The sequence below is a fragment of the Hyperolius riggenbachi genome, chromosome 3, assembly GCF_040937935.1.
Source record: "Hyperolius riggenbachi isolate aHypRig1 chromosome 3, aHypRig1.pri, whole genome shotgun sequence".
Lineage (NCBI taxonomy): Eukaryota > Metazoa > Chordata > Amphibia > Anura > Hyperoliidae > Hyperolius > Hyperolius riggenbachi.
The window spans coordinates 239,469,958-239,490,523 of NC_090648.1; the positions used below are offsets into that span (position 1 = coordinate 239,469,958).

The following is a 20,566-nucleotide window of genomic DNA, read 5'->3' on the forward strand; positions in this document are numbered from 1 at the left end:
CACACTATGCTTAGCTGAGCCTATTAGAAGCTGGTTAGTTTGTTTGTAAACACTGCCTAAAACTGTTAATTACAAGCCAGGATTGCAGCAGAGAGTGGCAGAAACAGCACAGAGGGGCACAGGAGAAAATAATGAATAGAATGGTATGCTTTTTATTGTAAGAATATTAGACTACAGATTCTCTTTAAGCATAATGTGTGTAATGGTGGCCATACATGGTACAATTTTTTCATCCAATCTTACCATTTCTATGTAGTATAAGGGTAAATTAAGTGAATATACTGAAAGGATAATTTAGGCAGTGCCCTTATATTACATAGAAATGGTAAGATTGGATGAAAAAATTGTACCATGTATGGCCACTTTAAGGGTTAGAATTTATCCAGTGATCCTCTGGGACAAGACTCCGAGATATCCACGCCCCTTCCAGGAAATATTTCAATCCCTCCCCTATAAAAGAAAGGCCATGAGAATCTCTCCTCAGTTTGAAATATTTCCTGCGCGAGAAGGATGTTTTCTTTCCCTCGGGTGAACCAGGTCTGTGGTAAGTAGGGCCTGGGGAGCCTTGTAGGGGGCTGCCGAGACTGAGTTGGTCAGTCTGTCAGCATCAAGGTTTCTTACCTTGCCTCGTGTTTGCTCCCTTAAGAGGAGGGAGAAAGCGAGATGGCGTCCTCGATCCCTCTGGCCTGGTTGAAAGTGGCGGTGGGCTGTCTTGCACGCAGCTGGAGACAGCATCAGCGGAACAGAAGGTCCATCGGGTATGGTCTGGGGAAGTTTTATAGCCGCGCGCGCGGCTGCCTCTGACGTCACTTCCGGCGGAAACCAGGGCGGGGTTAGTATAAGGGAGGCGGTGGGACGCGCCGGCTTCCTCTCACTCTGGCTCTGGGAGCGAACAGGACAGTCGCAATGTCTGTGGCTCCGGGGGAGGAAGGTGCTGGTCCCTCTAAGGTATTTTTCTTGCGCTATAGTAAAATACTTAGAACTATCGGGGCAAAATTTTTTCTATTCTAATGGTGGGCTATTTGGATCATGTTTTGCAGGCAAAAGATGGATCCAAGCGAAAGTGCCCAGTATGCAATACAAGATTGCCAGCTGAATGGGAAAAGACACTCTGCAAAGCCTGCTCTAAGAAGGTTTTAGCAGAGGATGGCCTCTCTGTCAAAGATACTATTAGAGCCTTTAGACAGGAAATGGCTGATACTATTAAACAGTTTAAATCTTCCTTGGCTGAAACTAAGACACAATCTAAACCAGAAACCCCTGTGCCAGCAGTTTCTTCTACTTCAGAAGGGGAGGTGGGTTCAGATTCTCATGATAGTGCAGAAGAATTTAAGGAGACCCCTTCTAAATTTAAATTTAAAGTAGAGGACACAGAGGGCCTGATTGATGCTATTATTGATACCTTACAGATTGATAAAGGGAATTCAGATTCGTTAACTCCTCATGATAAACTCTATGAAGGTTGGCAAGACAGTGAAGGCATTGTTTTTCCAGTTCATAAGTCTATTCGCCAGTCTATCCTGAAGGAGTGGACCGAACCTGATAAAAAACTTATTTTTTCTAAAGGAATGAAGAGAAGATTCCCGTTTAGTGAAGAGGAAGTTAATTTATGGGGTAAATGTCCTAAGCTGGATACGCCTTTTTCTCAGATGGTTAAAGAGGGAGAGTTGGCCTTTGAGGATTTAGGCTCTTTAAAAGATCCGTTAGATCGTAAGACGGATGCTTTTTCAAAACGTACATGGGAGGCTATTTCGGCTATTTTTAGGCCGACTATAGCTTCTACGTGTGTATCAAGAACCATGTTGCTGTGGTTGGATCAATTTAAAAATAAGATTCAGGAGGGGGCTTCTAAGGAAGAACTTCTGGAGGCCTTAGAACTACTTTTTAAAGGCACTAGCTACCTGGCAGATGCATCAGCAGAAGGCATTAAGTATACAGCGAGAGCAGCTGGGTTAGCAAATGTTACTAGAAGATCAGTTTGGCTTAAAACTTGGGAAGGAAGTATCACTTCTAAATCCAGGTTATGTTCAGTCCCGTTTACAGGTAATCTGTTATTTGGGCCTGAATTGGATGCTACTTTGGAAAGAACTTCTAGTAAAAAGAAGGTCTTTCCAAAGAAAAAGGTTACGCAGCCTACTAAACGTCCTTTCAATAGGCCACGTAATCAGCGTCAAGTACAGTCTAAAAGGAAAGGATGGTCCTTTAACAAAAATGGTAAGGGGAGTTTTCTTATCAAGCCCCAGGATAATAAGAAATCCCTATGACCATCAAGTGGGGGGTCGACTGAAGAACTTCAGCGAGGTGTGGAGAAATTCAGTCGCCAGCCCTTACATTTGCGCAATTGTGAAAATGGGTTATCGAATAGAGTTCGATTCTGTTCCTCCCAACAGATTTATGATAGCAAGAAATCCGGTAGATGCGGCAATGTCGCAGGAATTGTCTCGAATTCTGAAAGTCATGATAGATTAGAATGTGATCATTCCAGTCGTTCGGTCGGAACAGGGAAGGGGGTTCTACTCTTCCGTGTTTCTGGTAAAGAAACCGTCGGGGAAATTCCGGTTGATTCTCAACTTAAAGAAATTAAATCCGTTGGTCAAGTACAAACGATTCAGGATGGAATCGATTTACTCTATCAGAAATCTGTTGGAAGCAGGGTCGTTCATGGTCAATTTGGATCTGCAGGATGCATATTGGCATGTTCCCATTCACCCATATTCACAGAGATACCTTAGGTTTGCCGTATCTCTAGAAGGCACTCTGTGTCACTTCCAATTCACTTGCCTTCCTTTCGGGATCAGTTCGGCACCTCGCATTTTTACAAAAATTATGGCGGATGCGTTAGTTCCTCTCCGGGAGCAAGCTATCCAGGTGATTTTTTTATCTCGACGATATTTTGATTTTTGCCGATTCGGTGGAGCTTTTGAAGGCACATCTAGAAACTTCTTTGAGGTATCTGGCAGATCTGGGGTGGTTGGTAAATCGAGACAAATCTGTATTGATACCAACACAAACGATAAAATTTTTAGGAATGATGATAGACACGTCAGTTCAAAAAATGTTTTTGCCACAGGAGAAGATAGACAAGGTTATGAACGAAATAACCTGTCTACAAAGGAACCCAAAAGTTTCCTTAAGAGTGATAATGAGAACTCTGGGACTTTTGTCTTCCACAGCTCCAGCAGTTCAGTGGGCTTTAGCACACCAAAGGAGGCTTCAGTCCTTTCTATTAAAGATCTGGGACAGATCTCAGCGGAACTTGGATCAAGAAGTGATGCTTCCCTTAGCAGTCATCCGGGATTTGGACTGGTGGCTGAACAAGGGAAATCTGTCCCAGGGGAATTTATGGGTATACCCCAGAGAAGTAACTATCACAACAGATGCCAGTGCTTGGGGGTGGGGTGCTCACGTGGAGCATCAGGCCTTTCAGGGACAGTGGAGTCAGGAAGAGAAGAAATTCTCGTCCAATCGGCGAGAATTGAGGGCAGTAAAGTTAGCTCTCATTCAAGCACAAAACATTGTACAAAACAAACATGTTATGGTAAGATCAGACAATTCCACCACGGTGGCATACATAAACAAGTAAGGGGGCACGAGGTCGGAGTGGTTGCAAGAGGAGGCAGAGGAAATCTGTACTTGGGCCCAGGTGAATGTGCTATCTCTGAAAGCTCTTCATCTGAAGGGGCTTCAGAATCTAGATGCGGACAAGTTAAGCAGGAATGCTGTTCTTCCGGGAGAATGGGCCCTGAACAGAGAGGTTTTTGCTCTGATTACAGATCTCTGGGGGGTTCCTTCAATCGATCTTTTTGCGACGAAGCAGAATGCTCTGCTGCCAGTTTTTTGCTCGATAAATCCAAGGGCCGATCCTTGGGGGATAGATGCGCTGTCACAAGTATGGAACTTTCCTCTGGCGTTTGCTTTTCCTCCTCTGCCTCTCATTCCATTAGTCATCAAAAAATGGAAGGAAATTCAAGCTCCGTTAATTCTGATTGCGCCGGTTTGGCCAAAGAGGAGTTGGTTCCCAATTCTAAAAAAGTTAGCTGTGGAACCTCCTCTGAAGCTGCCGGACAGGAAAGATCTACTGTACCAAGGGAAGCTTTGGCATCCGGAGGTGGAAAAGTTAAAACTAGCAGCCTGGATCCTGAGGTAGTTTGGCTTAAGAGCAAGGGGCTTTCCAGTAGAGTTATTCAAACTTTATTGAAAAGTAGAAAGGATTCTACCAGAAGTATGTATATTAAGTATTGGAAAACTTTTTTTCATTGGTTAGATTCTTCCTCCTATGATTCTTTTTCTATTCCAGCACTATTGGATTTTCTGCAGGAAGGTTGGGAAAAAGGTTTATCGGTCAGCACATTAAAAGTGCAGGTATCAGCCTTGGCTGCCATAACAGGTAAAAAATTAGCTACGGAGGATTTGGTGGTAAGATTTTTTAAAGCTATTAGTAGACAGGTACCTATAAAAGCACCTAATGTGTCCCCGTGGGATTTACCGTCGGTGCTAAAAGGGTTATCTGGGGCTCCATTTGAACCATTGGACCAGGGTGATTTATTGCATGTTACAATTAAAACTGTGTTCCTCACTGCCATATCTACAGCTAGGAGGGTTAGTGAAATTCAGGCATTTTCTTGTAAACCTCCATATTTTCAGGACTTTGGAGACAGGGTAGTGTTGCAGACAGACCCAGGGTTTCTTCCAAAGGTGGTGTCCAAGTACCATAGATCTCAATCTATTGTTATTCCTTCCTTTAACGTTCAGGGGAGTAAAAAGAAAGATAAAGATCTGTACCTAGTAGATGTCAGAAGGTGTATTTTACACTATATCAAGATTACTTCAGAATTCAGGAGGTCTGATTCCTTGTTCGTGATATTTGGGGGAAAAAATAAAGGTTGCACGGCATCCAAATCTACTATTTCTAGATGGATTAAGAAAGCTATTACTATGTCTTATTCTTTGTTGAACCTGGACCTCCCATTGTCCTTTACGGCACATTCAACTAGAGCAGTGGCATCATCCTGGGCACATAATTCTGGTGCTACCCCGGAGCAGATTTGCAAAGCCGCTACGTGGTCAAGTTTTAACACTTTTGTGAAACATTATAAGTTGGATGTGTTATCAGAACAACAGCAAGCCTTTGGTCGTAAGGTCCTGAAGGCTGCTACCCACCCTGAGGTTTGATTCTTGCTTATCATCTCGGAGTCTTGTCCCAGAGGATCACTGGATAAAACAATAGTTACTCACCGGGTAACGTTCTTTCTAGTGATCCTCTGGGACAAGAGTCCCACCCGATTTGGGTATAGTAGATTAATTCTGTACTTTGTATGGAGTGGTTCATAGTATAAATAAGTGAAAGGAAGAGTTCTAGACAGTTATTATTTAAGACTGAGGAGAGATTCTCATGGCCTTTCTTTTATAGGGGAGGGATTGAAATATTTCCTGGAAGGGGCGTGGATATCTCGGAGTCTTGTCCCAGAGGATCACTAGAAAGAACGTTACCCGGTGAGTAACTATTGTTTTTCTGTTGCTGTGACAACCAATACCAGAAGAAGAACACCTGAGTCTGCTCTGGTGATAATAACTGTAAGTCGTAGGATTTTCTTCTTGTGTGGGATATTTCCCATAACTTCCTGTCATTGCTGTGCGACAGGAAATTTGTCAGGGTAACAGACAACAGGAAAATATGCTAGAGGTGCTAACCATTCCTCTCTTTCTTCAAAACATTGATAAAGTCTTGGCTTAAGTTCGACTTAAAGAGACACTGAAGCGAAAAAAAAAATTATGATCTAATGATTTGTATGTGTAGTACAGCTAAGAAAAAAAACATTAGCAGCAGAGACACAAGTCTAATATTGTTTTCAGTCAAGGAACAGCTAAAGTTGCGTACACACGCACTACAAAAGGAAACGACGGGTCCGCCTTATCAGTCCGCCGACAGGGCGTACACACACGCATACTGTCGGCTAAAGACCGCCCAGCGGGAGGGTCCGGCAGACCCGTCGTTTCCTTTTGTAGTGCGTGTGTACACACCTTAAAAAACTCCAGTTGTTATCTATGCAAATTAGCCATTGAGCTCCACGACTTTCAAAGTCGCAGAGAAATCTGCCAGACACTTGAGATAATAAGCTTTAAAAGACAATATTGGCCTCCATTCACTAAGATCATGCTGGAGATAATAAGGCAAGAGAAAACTTACCTCCACACAGGCCTCAATTCACTAAGATCATGCTGGAGATAATAAGGCAAGAGAAAACTTACCTCCACACAGTGAGAAAGTTATCTCTTCATTCCTTAACCACTTAAGGACCATGTGATTTTCTTCTGATCGGTGCTGCGTGGACTCTCCAGCCCGCAGCACCGATCAGGAAATAGCCAGGGCGATCAGACATCCCCCCTTTTTTCCCCACTAGGGGGATGTCCTGCTGGGGGGGTCTGATCGCCGCCGGCTGCCCGCACTTTCCGGGGGGGCTCTTCAAAGCCCCCCTCCGCAGCGCTTTCCGCCCTCCCCGGCTTTCCCTCCCTCTCCCTTACCCTGTGAGTGGCGCAGGACTGAGTTCCGTCCTGCGCCGGATAGGATAGGCTTCTGCCTATCAGATGCCGGCGATCCCCGGCCAATCAGAGGCCGGGGATCGCCGATCTACGTCACGGCGCTGCTGCGCAGCAGCGCCGTGTGATGTAAACAGCAGGGATTTCTTCCCCGGATGTTTACATTATGCGTGCGAGCCGCGATCGGCGGCTCGCACACTGTTCACGGAGACAGTCTCCGTGAACTAGCATGGAAAGGCCGCTCGATCGAGCGGCCGTTTCCATGCTATACCACTAACGACCCGCCGACGCCTATGGGCGTTAGGCGGTCGTTACCTCCTCTGTAGTTATTTTCACACGCAGTTAATAAACAGCCTGTCTTCAACTATGGAGTTATTTTAAGGATTGAAGAGTTAACTTAAAGACAGAAGAGTTACCTTTAGGTTTGCCTGAGGTAAAATGTTTCCTGAATACGACATGCCTCATCACCTTGGTGACCTTTTCTAGAAACGTTATTAAAGACAGGAGATAAGCTTAGTGAATTGAGGCCAGTGTATCTTTTTTTTCCCTCTGCAGGGAAGATTTTCCAGAGCAGGCTAGTGAACTTTGGAACCCATTTAGAATGCTGAGTAGTGTCTAAACTGCAAATATTAGAGAATGATGCAATGTTATAAAAAACACTATATAACTGAAAATAAAAATATTAGAATATTTTCTTTGCCACTAAAATTCTAGTAATTATTTGTATTACACAACCAATTCATTATATCATAATTGAAAGTTTCCATAGACTTTCATTGCACGGCGGTGAGGTGCTTTAAAAATACTGCACCGCCTCGGTGTGAAAGGGCCCTAAGGGGACACAGGAACAGCCAATCATTACATCTACCGCATAGGAGAACACAGGCAGGTGACATGGGAACAGCCAATCATTCCACTGACCACATAAGGGGGCACAGGAGCAGCCAATAACTGTGCTTGTGTCGCCTTATGTGGTTGGTGTAGTCTAATACACCTCAGTGGATATTATTGGTAATCGGGTGCCCAGGCGCTAAGTTGGGCACACGGTGCAGTACTAGTAGCTGATTGGCTCTAATGCTGGGATAATGGAGTGTGGTTACAATAATGCTATTTTTAGGCTATTAAAAACTACTTTAAGATACATGGAAATATAATTTTTTTTTTAAGCTTTAGGCCTCTTGCACACTACATACGATTCCGATTTTGACACGATTTTACATGCGATTCTGATTTTTAATCGATACTGCATGTTTCGTGTTTTCTGCGTTTTTCTTTTTGTTTTGATAGCATCCAGGGAAAATCGGAATCGCAAATCGGTATCGCAAATCGGATTTGAGGGTCAGGAATGTGTATGAGGTATTTTCTGTGAGCTGGACATTCTTTAATAATAGTTTGACTGGTAGATGCTTGAGTATCGGTAATATTGCCAAGTACCATGCACACAGCAATCGTAATGCATTTTAGTGGATATGCTCCATACAGTTTTATGTAGCACAACTTTTTTTTGTTTGTAGATTTGTCTTGTGTCAGCCACATGCCTTACTTGACGGAACTGAATGCCTCTCACAACAAGCTGAATACATTCTTTGATTTTCTTCCTCCTAAAAATTTGGTGGTGAGTTCATAGTGATGTAATTAGACAACTATATGATGTGCTCCTCCTCCTTGCTCAGGTTCTGTCCTGAACAAATATATGACAAACAAAGTAAAAGAAACATAGTCAAGAATGTCTACACAGCCCATACATATAGTACAAATCAAATCTTATGAAAAAAATATTTTGCAAGGGCCAGTCCAGTAACAGTCCTCTCTGAAAATGTAAGTTCAAAGTCACATGGAGTGGAGGCTGTCATATTTATTTCCTTTTAAACAATACCAGTTGCCTGGCATCATGTTGAGCTTTCATGCATTAGTAGTGTCTTAAACGCACACCTGAAACAAGCATGCAGCTTATCCAGTTAAACTTTAGTCAAATATCTGACCTGCATGCTTGTTCAGGGTCTTTGGATAACAGTATTAGAGGCAGAGGCTAAGCAAAACAACCAGGAATTTGCATTGTTTATAATGAAATAAATATGGCAGCCTCAATATCCCACTCACTTCAGGTGTTCTTTAATGTATGAAATAATAAAATACACAGACACGGGTCAGACATTTTTATTTTTGTATTGTAAGTGATGTGCCTACCCACCACATAAGGGAGTGCGCACACACACACACGCGCACACACACACACGCAGACGACACTTCACTCTGTGTCTTCTGTCACATTTGGCCTCTAGCATCTGAAGCTCGCTCTCTGTGCCAGAACTCAGGTAGTATAGAGCGAGCTGCAGACACTAGAGGCCAAATGCTACAGAAGACACATATAGGGCTTGATTCACAAAGTCGTGATAACTCTTATCACAGTCGCGCAAGCGCTATAGTGCGAGTAACTTTTTAGCGCCCAAACACGAATTTGCGCACAATCGCAGCCGTTTTTGCGTGAAAACGCCTGCGATTGCGTGCGCAAATTTGTGTTTGCGTGTGAAAAAGTTACATGTGTTATAGAACGCAATAAATGCTAGTGCGACTGTGAATGAAGCCTAAAGTCTCAGTGCTGTTTCCTCTGACCCCATATCAGGTGAGATTGTTTAGGTGCAATTACTCTGCTATGAGGGGGTTGCAAGACCAGCAGAGAATGCTCTATGGGGGAGGGAGGGATAGAGACCACTTATTCACCAACTAATGATATATAGGGAGGGAGGGAAGAAGGTCATCCAATGAACTGGCCAATGGCATTGCCAAGATTTATATCACTTAGTGTTGCAGGTGTATGTTGCTTACAGAAATGGAGCTGCTTGGAAACTGTGCTGACTCTTGTTGTTTATATCGTTTCACTTCAGTAAGCAGTCTGAACTCTATGGCCAATGAATCCTCAAAACCTGTATAGAATCTTTGTGGAGGTTTACCTATGTTGTTTCTTGTAAATAAAGGAAGAAGGCCAAGGTCCGCACCCGTCCAATAAAACTATTTATTGCTGGACATATCCAGAAGGGCCACAAAATCACAAGATCAAGCTGTGATTTTGTGGACTTTCTGGACACGTCCAGCAATAAATAGTTTTATTGGACTAGTGCAGACCTTCTCCTTCTTCCTTGATGTCCAGCACTGTCCTGATACTGTGTGAGGTGAAGTGGTATTTACACCTTCTCTATGTTTCTAGTAAATAATTGTCACATAATTGCATGATTTTTTTTTTACAGGTTGTGAATCTATCATTTAATCAGATAACTAACATGAAGGATTTATCTGCTTACACGGCTCTGACAACACTTTTACTGAATAGTATCCTTTTCAGAGTCTGTAAAATCAGTTGTATTGTTCAGCAACTTAAACAACTCTCAAGTATTCTAGAAATACTCCTTATGTAACCAATTCAGCTATTATTTTTATTGATTTTTTTTATTTTTATTACTTAAGTTACTGTTGCATGTATTTTGGCATATGCAAAGTTGATCAAACCTTGTCTGCCAATTCGGACAGTCCATTGACATTAATGGCCTCACCCTGGCCTGGTTCTCCTCCTTCTTTTGGTCTGCTCCTTTTTTTTTTTGCACATTGCAAACAGTCAGCTGCTCTCAGAGGGAAAAAGCTGCCATTTTTCTGTGGCCTCAAGTGTGACCCTTCCCTCACACCTGCAATAAATACACAGCTATAGTGGGATGTGGGTGTCGCAAGCACCCCCTGGTGAAAAAGATACAGGAGACAAAAGCGGGAGCCCAATAGTGTAGTGTGTCAAAAACAAATTGGGATAGTAGAAAGTAAAACACTACTCACAAAGGTGGGTTGCAGGGGGGCAACCGACCACAGGAAGCAGGTGGAGACAACAAACCCGACTCCACTCGGGGCGGTCACTGGGGACCTGGATGCTGTTGCCCTCCTTGGTAAAAGAAAGGGGACAAAAGTCCACCGTGGTAGAAACCACGTGTGTTCTGTCTCCACCCCTCAAACGGGTGAGGTAACGGGGTATGTTAGCACAATAAGGGTATAAGAGGCGTCCTGGTGTAGTATAAAAGCATCTAAAAACAGTTTAAAACAAAAAATAAATTTGAGGTAGCTTACCTCAATGACGAAAAAATCTTTGTAATGACAAATTATTGTTGCTGTTATTAGCAGCACAGGCAACACGTTTCGCAGGTCAGAGCCAGCTTCCTCAGGCCAATAACAGTACCAGACTAACTGGAAGATTCAGCAAAAGGAGCCTTTCTGTAATACTTGTAATACTGCATGATCTGTACAGTAAGCGCGGTTCATGCAGTAATGCGCTGCAGCCTTAAAGTTGGCATTGCAGTGATTTGGATACTTTCATTACATCGCATTGCGTGAACTGTGCAAGTGTCCATAGACTTGCATCTCCCTTGTGACGAGCTGCAGTGGGGGGGGAATTCCGCAGAGCAACACCCCCGTGTGTGGTATGCAAGGGATCTCAAGCACATTGGCTGGCTATATTGGCATAAGTAAGCTCTTGTTGAACAGAAATCCAGTATACACTTGATCCAGATTGGCAAATGGGCTGACCCTACTTTCTCACAAGTGTTCGTAGTTTATTCTAAGAAACTTGTTAGGGCTGCTTCACACTGCAAGAGTATGTTCTAAGCGCTTGTGATTTGAAAAGCTCTTGCTAATGTAATGCTGTGTGTTCTCTGAGCCACATGAAGAGCTTTTCAAATCACTACCACTAAAAAAGCTGTTGCAGTGTGAACCAGCCTTTACACAAGTTATCAGGCAAAACAGGAGCTGAATTGATAGCTGGTGCGACAAGGTGGTGCCTGGTGTACAGCCATTTTTGGTGGCAACACATGTTCTCACAGTGCTACTGGGAGGAAAGGTGCAGACACTTTTTGGGTGCATTGAGGACACCCAAGTTATGCACAGCTTTATGTACATGTAGCATCATATAGGGGATAGCTATGATGTAAATATTATTAACCCTTAGGCTGGATTCACAGTACTCAGTTGCATAACGCACGTGTTATGACTGTGAACTGCAATGGAGACCTGCCGTAGACTTTAATACAAAGCGTGCATGCAGCTAGTTAGAAAAATTAAATCCGTTACTGTGAACAGGCCCATAGAAATGTATGCGCAGTGAGTTGACATGCAGAATTATTCTGCAACGTAACTGAGCACACATTAGCCCTTGAATAGATTTTCAGCCCTTAATTCTGTTTCTTTCTGCAAACCATCCAAGTCTTATGGCTTGAAAGGGCCATAAGTAGAGGGACAGGACCACTCATTATCCAAAACAGGAACTGTCCCAAAAGAACAGCTGGGAGCTATGACAAAGTTCATGTGTAGTGAAGTCACCTATAAACATTATCTACTTCATAATTGCATGTTTCTACTGCAGCAGATCCTATACATTTATATATTTTTCACAAAACAATGAAAACATTGACTGTTACACTGGGTATAGATGTATGTATCCTTGTAGCAGAGTTCATATGCAATAAGCTTCTAGAAATGAAAGATATTTCCCTTCAATACAGTTACCGTATTTTCCTTGATAATTTTCCTTGCACTACAGATAATGATATAGAGGAAATTAATGGCCTAGAGAAATGCACCAGCCTGACGCATCTGAACTTGGCTCACAATAGAATCCGTAACATCTGTGGGTTTGGTAATTTACCACTGAAAGAACTGAACCTGGTATGATGTCACTTTAGTTCAAAATGTGCACAAATAGACCTGCTGTGTCAACTAACATTCACTAAAGTTATTACATTTTAGTTAACAGGATTAGAGTGGGCAGATTGGGGTATATTAACTAAATTGTATTAAGCATGTAATGTATTTTGTTGCGCTTTACTCATGATGCCAAAAAGATAATAGCTTTGAGACTAAAGCTGAATACTCCTCATCCAGCGATGTCCCCCTCACGACAAGCGTTCAACAATACAGCTTACGGACGGCGGGTACGTGCGACGTCACACGACACGATGCGGGAATGGGAAGTCAAGCGATCGCGGTACTTTGTGTTGAATCGTCGGGATCTTAAAGATCCAATCTGGTGTGAAGGTGGTTATCGCCACGCAACGCTAAACAATGTTCACGAGATTGCACCGAGATTGGAAATAACGTATCAGCTTTCGCGTCGTGGGTACGGACTTTAAGGGGGTGAAACTGACGGCATGTACCTCAAATAAAGAGAAGATAAGAGAGGAAGGGATAAGATGGACTCTGGCATCACCCCCCCCAAATAGGATAGAACATGTTGCTTGCATATTGTCACGTCTGCACAGCCTCAGCCCTGCAATGTTGCCCAAGGGGTGTTTAAAGCAGTAGGTTCAGCCATACTATGCCAGGGGGGAAAAAACACATATATAAGTAGATAAATACTTGATCTACTTACATAACACATGTCCACATGTAGATTTCAGTGAATGTTACATGGTAAATTAAGAGAATTCTGTTCCTGGTGGGGGCCATGTCTTTTGCCCACAGTTCAGGCTAAAACCTGTTGTCATTTCTGCCCCAAGTCCCTCTCTAGAAAACTTATAAAACGTTTCAATGGAATGTACAGTGGGTACACAAAAGAATGACCCCCAAAATACTGTTGTGCCACCTGAAATAAAAACATACATTTACAAAATAATTTTTCTGCTGTAATTGCTCAGTGCAACTTTTACCAGTCAAGTGGAAGATATAATAGCAGTAGTTAAGAAACTAAAAAAACAGAATCACTGAAATGGATATATTTTCAAACAAAATCAGGAGGTCTAAGTAATGTCATTTTCAATTGCACACCAACCTAATTGACTTTTACCTGTTATTGGCTATACTCCTTTTCATTCCTTTAGCATTCCATAGTTCGGCAAAGCAGCTATTCCCAGAGTATTGGAGTGCTCGATAGTGCAACTGAAAGTAAAAAATCAGCTATAAGTGGCAGGGCATTGTCATATGATCTCAGATAAAGTTGTGGACCGCCACATATTGAGGGATGAAAAAAAAATCCCTATGAGCACAGTAAACTCTCAAAAACAGAAAATGTTTGGTACTATTAGGATTTTTTCCAGATTAGCATTCTGTAGTGGAGGCAGAATGTAGTGAAGCACTAGTCAGGATAGAAGGAGAAATGAATGAAGCAAAAATACTTTCAAAATCAAAGGAATACTTGCTGTCTGAGAAAATCTGCTGTTCCCTGCCAAAAAGATGCCAATGGGAAGGTGTTTAATCGTCCAATATGACAATGATCCAAATCACACAACAAAATTGAACACACGATGACTGAAGGTGAATAAGATTAATAAATGACATGCATTTTAAAGCATCACATGTTAATCTGGGCATGAGTTATTGCCTATAGTAGAATATTGGTAATTTTACCGAACTTTTCTTATCCTATTCTCACACTAACTTTCCCTGCATCTATGCCTAAAACGAACCCACTGACCTACATCTAACACTAACACCACTTCTATCAAACTCTGTTTACCCGTGTCTCTGCTGGTACCATAATCACCTTTGCCAATGCTACGTAGTTTGGCTACATGGGTAGCTGAACTCCACCGATGTGTATTACACTGTCCTTGCTGCTGTCTTAGCAGCTACAGAGTTCTTCTGCAAAGCAGAATTCCACTGCCGCTATTGTGCTGGTCCCGTTGATAGCTGTAGCCAGCAATTCTGTAATTTAATATGGGCACCTATTGCACCACCCAATTTCTGGGCCGCCGTGAATCGTGCCCAAATTACCTGCTTCAGAATAAATGACCTAGTTGGGGCTTATTTAAACTCTATTGAATATCTGTGAAATGGCTTAAAGATTGTTTCTTACTGATGGTTTAGTTGAACAGCTCTGTGAAGAAGAATGTGAAATACTGCATAGTTGGTAGAGACATTATTATTATTATTTAGTATTTATATAGCGCCAACATCTTCCACAGCGCTGCATAGAGTATATTGTCTTGTCACTTAACTGTCCCTCAGAGGGGCTCACAATGTAATCCCTACCATAGTCATAGGTCTATGTATGTATGTATGGTGTAGTGTATGTATCATAGTCTAGGGCCAATTTAGGGCGAAGCCAATTAACTTATCTGTGTGTTTTTTTGGGATGTGGGAGGAAACCGGAGTGTCTGGGGAGAACATACAAACTCTGTGCAGATAGTGCCCTGGCTAGGATTCGAACCAGCGGTGGAAGGCGAGACTACTAACTGCTACGCTACCGTGGCAACAACTTGGCAGTTGTTAAACAGAACATTGATGATGATCTTTTTTTCATATTCTGTTTCATTGATTCTTTTTTTTTTTTTTTTTTTTTACTTTTTATTCTGATCTGTTGCTATTTTATCTTTTACTTGCATTTAAAGTGGTCTGAAACTCAGCATTTCTTCTTTGCTCTTTTAAAAGATTTCTTACAGCCTTAAACCTACTGTCACACAAAAAAATTGTAGCAGAACAGCATTCAGACTGTTAAACACAGCACTTTGCTCCAGGGCCATGGAGTCGGAGTAATTTTGGGTACCTGGATTCGAAGTCGGTGATTTCATTAACTAAGGAGTCGATTTTCGGATGACTTTTGTACCAAATCCACAACCCTGGTAATAATTAAACTAAGGAGTCAGAGCAATTTTGAGTACGTGGAGTCGGAGGTTTCATAAACCAAGGAGTTGAAGTCAGATGATTTTTGTATCCGACTCCACAGCCCTGCTTTGCCTGCAAAGGAAAGCCCCTTCTGCTTATGATCCGCAACCAGAGAGGAGATCTGGAAAGCCTCTTCAGTTTATGATCCACATCCAGAGAGGAGGTAATATCTTTTGTTTACATTTCCCAGTTGTTACATTGTGTGTAACAACTGAAAACGAGCTCTCTCTGGTTCAAGCATGCACACAGCTCAGAATAGCTTTTAATATATAATAAAAAGCAGCTTGAATAAAATGAATGGCAGCTTTCAGAGCAGATAAACTATTTTTGCAACATGCAATTGGTAAATGGACAATATTACTTGTGCACAAAAGGAAATCTGGTAACTGTATGGGCAATAAAAAGTAATAAAAAAACACGTTCTGTCAGCTTTTCAAACCACTTTAAATATAAGTGGAAAATGTATTTTTTTCTGTGTGTCTTTATTTTAGGCTGCAAAACAACAAAATTAATATATTTTGAAGGGTAGATTATTTTCTATATACACTGTACACTGCACCTACTTTTAGCACATTAAATGGTGCATTTCACTGCCATTCCACTAGGTGCCTCTGCTGTACTATGTTAACAGACAGCAGCAATACTTACTTGAATATTTAGCTTACAAAAAACTGCAGAGTCTATTGATTCTTAATTCATTTGTTGGTAAGTTGCAAACTGGATTAGTATGACTCTGTAAAGTTAGTAGGCTATAGACATGCTGTAAATCAGCGGTTCTGAATAATTTTTGCTTTCTTAGGAACATAAAGGAATGATTCGCATATTCACTTACTAAGCAGAAGTGATGTATTATGGGAATTTTTTTTCACACATAAAGCTGAATGAATGGGAATATGTTTCGTTTTAAGAATGCAAATTTATACTTAGCATAGTGTTTTTTTATAGTGTTGTTTTTTTTTGTTTTTTTTTAGTAAGGTAGCTTTTAGGCTCCTTTTAGGCATACATGTAAAAAGAGCACAGAGGATAACCACTAGTAGAAGGTCGGTAAAATAACCGATGATATTGGAATATTGATAATTTTATTTTAACATAGCTAAACTTAACCTTGTTCTCACTTAAAGGGAACCTAAACTGAGAGGGATATGGATTTTTCACTTTAAACAATACCAGTTGCCTGGCAGAAGTGGTTGAATCCCACACCTGAAACAAGCATGCAGCTAATCCAGTCTGACGTCAGTCCGAGCACCTGATCTGCATGCTTGTTCAGAGGCTGTGGCTGAAAGTTTTAGAGACACAGGATCAGCAGAAGAGTCAGGCAACTGGTATTATTTTAAAAGGAAAAATCCATATACTTCTCAGTTTAGGTTCCCTAGTTTAAACCCTCACTCTATTGATATCTAACCCCAACCGCGATCCTTTCCCCACTGCAGTATCTGCTGATATCTGTGAAACCTTCAATACTAATCCCCCCTCCACCGATGTTAGCGCAGCTTAAAAATTATAATCATGGCGCCTGAATGACCCCATGGGAGCCGAGATAGCCACAGTTACAATTGCGGTCCATGCAGCGCCCATTTTACTGGAGCTTCACAGGCACACAAAGTACCTGCTTCGCCTTTTAGTTCCTTACAAAATACTAATGCTTTTTGTAGGCCAAGAGCTAGAAGCAACTTATATAGGTATTCTATAAATCTGTGTACTAGTTATTACCATATATATTGTACTGAAATATAAACTAATCTGAATATAAACTGAGGTACGGTACTTATTTTTTTACTTGAGTAAAAAGCTAGGATAGAAACCCAGGCTGCTACAAACATCCCATTCCTCATATCACTTCTCTGGTGGCCCTAGTGCAGGGCTTCCCAACCACAAACATTCACAGGTGGGGTACTCAGTGTCTGAGCAGAGCTGATTACCTCTGTGGATTTCCACAAAACATACACCGTTGGTGGTACTTGAGGACAGGGTTGTGAAGCCCTGATCTAGTCTCTCTCCTCCCTCCCCTATATAGCTTCCCTAGTTGTCTACAGTCCCCCTACCTCCCCCACATTGCCCTCACCCTGGAACTGTTCCTAAGAATGATCTGGCAAAATGTGGATATTGCAGGGGTGAGGATAGGTCAATCAGAACATAAGGTGGCCGCATATGCGGAAGACCTCCTGTTCTATATAACAAAACCAAGATTGGCCTTGCCTAATCTCCTGAAGGCTTTTGATGAGTATGGGAGGAGTTCCAACCTAAAAATAAACTGGAATAAATGGGAGGCCATGGCCATGGGAACAAAAAATGAAAACATAGAGGGCTTGAAGGAAAGCTTTCCATTTAGGTGGGCCAAGAACTCATTAAAATATTTGGGCATAAAATTAGCTCCTAGCCTAATCATTAAATTAAACTATATCCCACTGCTGAGCACCATTAAAAGGATTTTGAAAAGTGGAGTAACTTGAAACTATCTTGGTTTGGGAGGATAAATGCCCTGAAGATGAACTTAATGCCGGGGCTGCTGGATCTCTTTCAGACTCTCCCTGTCCCCCCTCCCAGGTTTTATTTTGGAAGAAACCTGTAGAGTTTTTATGAGCTTCCTCTGGCAGGCCAGAAAAGTCAGAATAAAACAAGCATCACTGACTCAACCGAAAAGTAAAGGTGGTCTGGCAGTCCCAGATCCCCTCCGGTATTATCAAGCTGCTGTGCTCACTAGAATAATAGATTGGAATAGGAACAAAGAAACTAAACAATTGGTTTCCCTGGAACAGGAATTTATAGAGGATCCCATAGAGGCTACTCCCTGGCTCCCATATTTCTGGCTTGTATGCAAATTTAATGCAGCTTATTACTGAGCCAATTAAAGTCAACAGAAAGTGTATTTGATATTCCTGGTTCCAAGCTGTATACAATTTCCAGTAACTCTCCATGCAAGCTAGAATTATTGGCATCTCATCTCTAGCAAGAAGATCAGGGCCCTGTGTGAGAAAAGGTGACCATATGTCTAGTGATTTTACTGTATGATTGAACATTTAATTTGATCATTTTATTGAAATGAAAGCGAATTGAGTGTGTTCCAGTGTGCTTGATTGATGAAACCTGTCCGATGTCATGTCAAATCGAGCAGTGTGGAAGATATTGTTGAATCGTATAGGAAACAGCTAGTATTCATGTGATTTTGATCGACAAAGAATCGATTTTTGGTTTCAAAGCATGGAGGCACAACATTGTTCACATTGAATGTAGTGTGTGGCAACTTTAAATCAACCACACTGATGATGATCACCCAATAAAGTCGATCGCTTAGTCGATTGAAGCAATATCACTATATGTGTGGCTACCTTAAGGTGGATATTTAGTGTAGTGGGGGTGTCTCAGCACCTTGCAGGGAAAAAAATATAGGAGACAAATACGGGAGCCCAATAGTTTAGTATATTAGTATGCAATTGAAAAAAGGAATTTCAATAAATTACTACTCACAAAAGGAGGTTGCAAGGGCAACCAACCGTAGAAAGCAGGTGGAGACCATAAACCCGACTCCACTCGGGGTAGTCCCAGCCGGGACCTGGATGTGGTCGCTCTCCTTGGAAAAGTAGGGACAGGTGTCCACTGTGGGGCACCCACGGGTAGTCTATCATCACCCCTCAAACACAGATTGTTTGGGGGTATAGCTATGCACAATTAAAGGTAAAGAGGCACCCTGGTTGAAATAAAAACATCTAAAAAGAGCTTACAATCAAGGAAATAATATGAGGTGACTTACCTCAATAACAAAATCCTTGTGTATGACAAAAGATTTATATTTAGCACAGGCAACGCGTTTCGCAAGTCCAAGCCCGCTTCATCAGGCCAATAAAAGTGCCTACAATAGTGAAAGAGCTCCTCAGTATAACTGTATCGACAGCGTATTAACCTATAACGCTGTCGATACAGTTATACTGAGGAGCTCTTTCACTATTGTAGGCACTTTTATTGGCCTGATGAAGCGGGCTTGGACCCGCGAAACGTGTTGCCTGTGCTAAATATAAATCTTTTGTCATACACAAGGATTTTGTTATTGAGGTAAGCCACCTCATATTATTTCCTCGATTTTTAAAGTGGACCCAAATTAAAAATACAAGATTTCAGAAATAAAATCTATTTTCTAAATTATAATAATAAATAGCAGCCTTTTTTCAGCTGCATGACGACAAATTTAAAATATTTTACATTTATTGGAGGAACCCCTCCTTTCCTTTCAAATTGCCGGAATTTTTCCGGCAAACTGGTGGAGTAGGTGGTGTCCGGCAATGGAGGTATTGCTAATGGCTGCCCCCAGTGTAATCCTAGCTATGAAAAGAGAAGGGTGAAAAGCATGTACTGAAATTATCATAGGTTTGAAGGAGTGTTTATTTATCTTTGTATGTGTCAGAGTGGTGCAACTAAATATTTTTAATTAAAAAAATGTTTGGTTTGGGTCCGCTTTAAGCTGTTTTTAGATGCTTTTATTTCAACCAAGGGCGCCTCTTTACCTTTAATTGTGCATACCTTAAGGTGTGGAGCCTTTTTGTTTCTCTTCAGTTGGGAGTTGACTTGCATTGGGCATTGTTGTTTTTTTATTCTTTTTGTCTGACACACTTTGGTTTTTCAGTGCTCTGCCTCTTTTATATCGCAGGCATCCAATCAGATTAAGACCATCAGTGGTCTACAAAACCTAAAAAGATTACAAGCCTTGGATCTCTCATCTAATCAGATATCCAGCCTTGAAGGTCTAGAGGAACTGGAAGTCATGCAGACACTCAACTTGCAAGATAATGAGGTAAGCTGTGTGTTTTATCTGGCTTTCTGCTGTTGAGGTTCTGATGTAACCAAAAGTGAAAAATATATTTTCAGTAACTTAGTCTAATTCCAGCATTTATTTCTTTTAATATTAGTTCTAAATGGTGTGAAAAGGGGATGGCAGTTTTCAAAGTTATTATTCTGTGTGTATCTCCAGTGCAGATATTTTTGTCACTCCATCTTCATGGCACAAGCAGCATGCTTTGTGGCTTTATTATTTTAACTGGTAGTCCCAGGGACAGCAATCAGATCAGTTAGACATTGGCCTCAATTCACTAAGCTTATCTCCTGTCTTTAATAATAGCATTTCTAGAGCTGTTACCATGGTGATAAGGCATGTAGTATTCAGGAAACATTTTACCTCATGCAAACCTAAAGTTAACTCTTCTGTCTTAAAGTTAACTCTCCAATCCTTAAAATAACTCCAGAGTTAAAGACAGGCTGTTAATTAACTGCGTGTGAAATTAACTACAGAGGAGGTAAATTAACTACAGAGGAGGTAAATTGACTACAGAGGAGGTAACTTAAGGAATGAAGAGATAAAATAACTCTCTCACTGTGTTGAGGTAAGTTTTATCTTGCCTTATTATCTCCAGCA

General features: G+C 41.6%; 1 protein-coding gene across 2 annotated transcripts in view; it reads left to right on the plus strand.

Moving 5' to 3' along the window:
• Nucleotides 1-20,566, plus strand: part of LRGUK (leucine rich repeats and guanylate kinase domain containing) — a 70,062-nt gene that overhangs the window by 5,928 nt on the left and 43,568 nt on the right. The window contains exons 4-7 of one of the 2 annotated variants that reach the window (XM_068276026.1): nt 8,052-8,152; nt 9,783-9,864; nt 12,107-12,231; nt 19,805-19,948. In XM_068276026.1, coding sequence (XP_068132127.1) covers nt 8,052-8,152; nt 9,783-9,864; nt 12,107-12,231; nt 19,805-19,948 — 452 coding nt within the window. The remainder of the gene's footprint in view (nt 1-8,051; nt 8,153-9,782; nt 9,865-12,106; nt 12,232-19,804; nt 19,949-20,566) is intronic. The other variant, XM_068276027.1, reaches the window with a different exon arrangement.